The 3497-nt window shown below is 40.5% G+C and overlaps 1 protein-coding gene across 1 annotated transcript in view; it reads left to right on the plus strand.

The window, feature by feature from the left end:
• The window catches only part of PUS7 (pseudouridylate synthase 7 (putative)), a 64448-nt gene that overhangs the window by 46701 nt on the left and 14250 nt on the right, over positions 1 to 3497 (plus strand). Inside the window, 1 exon segment of the mRNA XM_023519621.1 lies at positions 913 to 1087. Coding sequence (XP_023375389.1) covers positions 913 to 1087 — 175 coding nt within the window.

Here is a 3497-nt window from a genome sequence, read left to right on the forward strand (position 1 = left end):
AGACTCGCTTGAGCCTAGGAGTTGGAGGTTGCTGTGAGCTATGCCACGGCACTCTACCAAGGGGGACAGCTTGAGGCTCTGTCTCAAAAACAAGAAAAAAAAAATTCATGTTAAGAAAATAAGAAGAGGGGGCCATGCCTGTGGCTCAGTAGGTAGGGTGCTGGCCCCATATACCAAGGGTGTGCAGTTTAAACCCAGCCCCGGCCAAACTGCAACGAAAAATAGCCGGGCGTTGTGGTGGGCACCTGTAGTCCCAACTACTTGGGAGGCTGAGGCAAGAGAATCACCTAAGCCTAGGAGTTAGAGGTTGCTGTGAGCTGTGACACCAGGGCAATCTACCGAGGACGACAAAGTGAAACTCTGTCTCAAAAAAAAGAAAAGAAGTAGAATGTTTTGCTATGTATTCATGGAATTGCTTTGAATAAAGAATATGTACAAATTGGGATGGTTATATCAGAATTTTCTTTGCTTTTATAACAAAAGTATAGGTATCTCTTTGTAGTTTTTACAAGTTTTATGTATACATTTTATTTATACTTTGGTTAATTATTCATTTACAGACTAATAAAAGAGAAAATTAGTTTTAAGGAAAGTAATCCATTAAATTTGACAATACAGTAGTAAAAGAGAAGGAAGGAAAGACTAGGAAGTTTTTGTCTTATGTTGAATCTGCTCTGATAATAAACAATAAATGGTTTTTATTGTTGGCCCAAGAGTAGCAGCATATTGACAAAGCCCTATAGTTCTGAAACTTATGCCTTTCCCATCTTTCTGCTTTTGGGCTATTTTCAAGTGAGCCGAAGCTCTTCATAGCACCTGTGCTACCAATAGCATTTTCTGATTTTGTGTTCTCCCTAAAGTGTACTTTAACATTACATAAGTTTGTTTATTGGATAAATTGTTTAATCGTAGTTTTTCCTTCCCAGCTGAAAAGGGGTACCTGGTTAAATGCAGAGAAGAATGGGCGAAGACTAAAGACCCAGCTGCTGCCCTCAGAAAACTACCTGTCAAAAGGTGTGTGGAAGGGCAGCTGCTTCGAGGACTTTCAAAATATGGAATGAAGAATATAGTCTCTGCATTTGGCATAGTGAGTGTGATTTGTGAAGTCAGGCAATGACTTGAGGTGTTTTAATGCTTTCTAAATTTTATCCTGAAACGTTTTACTGAATTTTGAGAGACCAGAAGGTAAATAAGGATCCTTTGGTGATCCCTGAGAGGTGTTTTAACTGAGCAACCCTTGTTCGTGTCCTAAATGGTGATGAGTGGGTGGATGTGGGCATTTCTTATTAATGTTGAGAGCAAAAGAATAGTGTTAATGTGGAAAACATCTCCAGTGGGGAAGTTCAATTTAAATTCAGTCTCTGGGCATTTGAGAAATTCAGAAGCTACTATACAGTCATTTCTTAATCATTTACCATAAACAGAACAGTAAACTGCATTTGTATGGAAAGCAATAAGCAGTGTAAAGTTGGATCTTATTTATTTATTTATTTTTGAAGTATCACTTGGTCAGCCTCAGTAGAGTGTCATGGTGTCTTAGCTCACAGCAACCTCAAACTCTTGGGCTCAAGAAATTCTCTTGCCTCAGCCTCCCAAGTAGCTGGGACTACCGGTGCCCACTACAACACCTGCCTATTTTTAGAGTCAGGGTCTGACTCTGTAGCTCAAGCTGGTCTCAAACTCCTGAGCTTAGGTGATCCGCCTGCCTTGGCCTCCCAAGTGCCGGGATTATAGGTGTGAGCCACCAGAAGCTGGCCAACAGTTGCATTTTAGTCTGGTTTCCATCAGGGTGGTTGAAGAGTAGGTACCATGTTGGCAAGTGTAGCCTGTGCCAGTACTTGGTTATGCATAATCCAGGATACATTAAAGTTTAACCCTTAAACTTAAGTCTTAGTTACTTTCCCCCAGATGTACCAAAAAAAGCAAAATTCTTGCCACATGAAATGAGTTGTCAGTTCAATCACTTAGGTTTTCTCCTGCAGAATTTTGGGGGAGAAAGCAGTTAGTTCTGTGTAAATTAATGTGTAAATACCTTTAGTTTGAAATCTGTATCTTTGATTTAGGGTATAAAATCCTTACCATTTGCTTTAGTGTCATGCTGGTGCTCGTTATGAATACAAAATGTGAATTGCTGCAGCTGCTGATGACTCATAACCCTCCCCACCTTAGTTTTAGGGCTTCTATCTCTAATGTTTAATTCTATGGGCCAGGGATGGTGGCTCATACCTATAATCCTTAGCACTCTAGGAAGCCAAGTCAAGAGGATCCCTTGAGCTCAGGAGTTCCAGACCAGCCTAAGCAAAACTGAAACCCTGTCTCTACTGAAAAAAAAGAAAGAAAAGAAAAAATTAGCTGGGTGTTGTGGCAGGCACCTATCATCCCACTACTTGGGAGACTGAGGCAAAGGTTCGCTTGACTCCAGGAGTTTGAGGTTTCTCTGAGCTATACCATGGCACTCTAGCCTGGGGCAACAGAGCATGACTATCTCCAAAAAAAAAAGGCTGTGTATTGGTCACTATTTCATTTATTTATTTATTTCCAAATATCAAGGGGGTATAAATGTTTTTGTTGCATGGGTAGCTTTTTTTCCTAATGGAGACAGAGTCTTGCTATTGCTCAGGATGGTCTTAAACTTCTTGCCTCAAGCAATCCTCCTGCCTCAGCCTCTGAGGATAGTTTTTATAATGCTTTAGTCGAGTCTATACATGTACGTATCACCCAAATACTGTTTCTTATGCCTGTTAGGTAGGAGTGGACCCCACTATCTTTGGCTAATTTTTTGTCTTTTTAGTAGAGACAAGGTGTCACTTTGCTTAGACTGGTCTCGCTCCTCCAGTCTCAGCCTCCCAGAGTGCTGGGCTTATAGTTGTGAGCCACTGTGCCTGGCAGTGTTTTTCCATTCTTGAGGTACTTCACTTAGGCTAATTTGGTCTTTATTTATATCCAAATTGCAGTAAAGGACATTAATTCATTTCTTTTTATGGCTGTGTAGTAAACACTCTGTGTTGTATGTACATGCCATGTTTTATTATCAGTAACTATTTCTACAGGTTATTAGTAAAATAAATTTTTTTGTTTTATTTTGTTTTTGAGACAGATCTCACCCTATGCCCTAAGCAGAATGCAGTGGCATCATCATAGCTCACTGAAACCTCAGAGTTGGGCTGTGGGCATCCTGCTGCCTCAGCCTCCCGAGTCGCTGGGATTACAAGTGCTTGCCCTGGTGCCTGGCTGGGTTTTCTGTGTTGTTGTTGTTGTTGAGTCAGGGTCTCACTCTCCTTCAGACAATTCTTGAACTCCTGAGCTCAAGCAATGCTCTCACCTCAGCATCCCATAGTGCTGAGATTTCAGACGTGAGCCACCATGCCCAGCAGTAAAATAAGATTTCAAGTATAACTTTCTATACTAGGATAGCCACTAAATAAGAGTGATATCTTGGAAAGTACAGTACTTTTTATATTCAGAATATTTTTTTCTTGCTTTTTTTTTTTTTTTTT

Source organism: Otolemur garnettii, unplaced genomic scaffold (assembly GCF_000181295.1).
Source record: "Otolemur garnettii isolate 467f Iridium unplaced genomic scaffold, OtoGar3 scaffold00005, whole genome shotgun sequence".
NCBI classification, from domain to species: domain Eukaryota; kingdom Metazoa; phylum Chordata; class Mammalia; order Primates; family Galagidae; genus Otolemur; species Otolemur garnettii.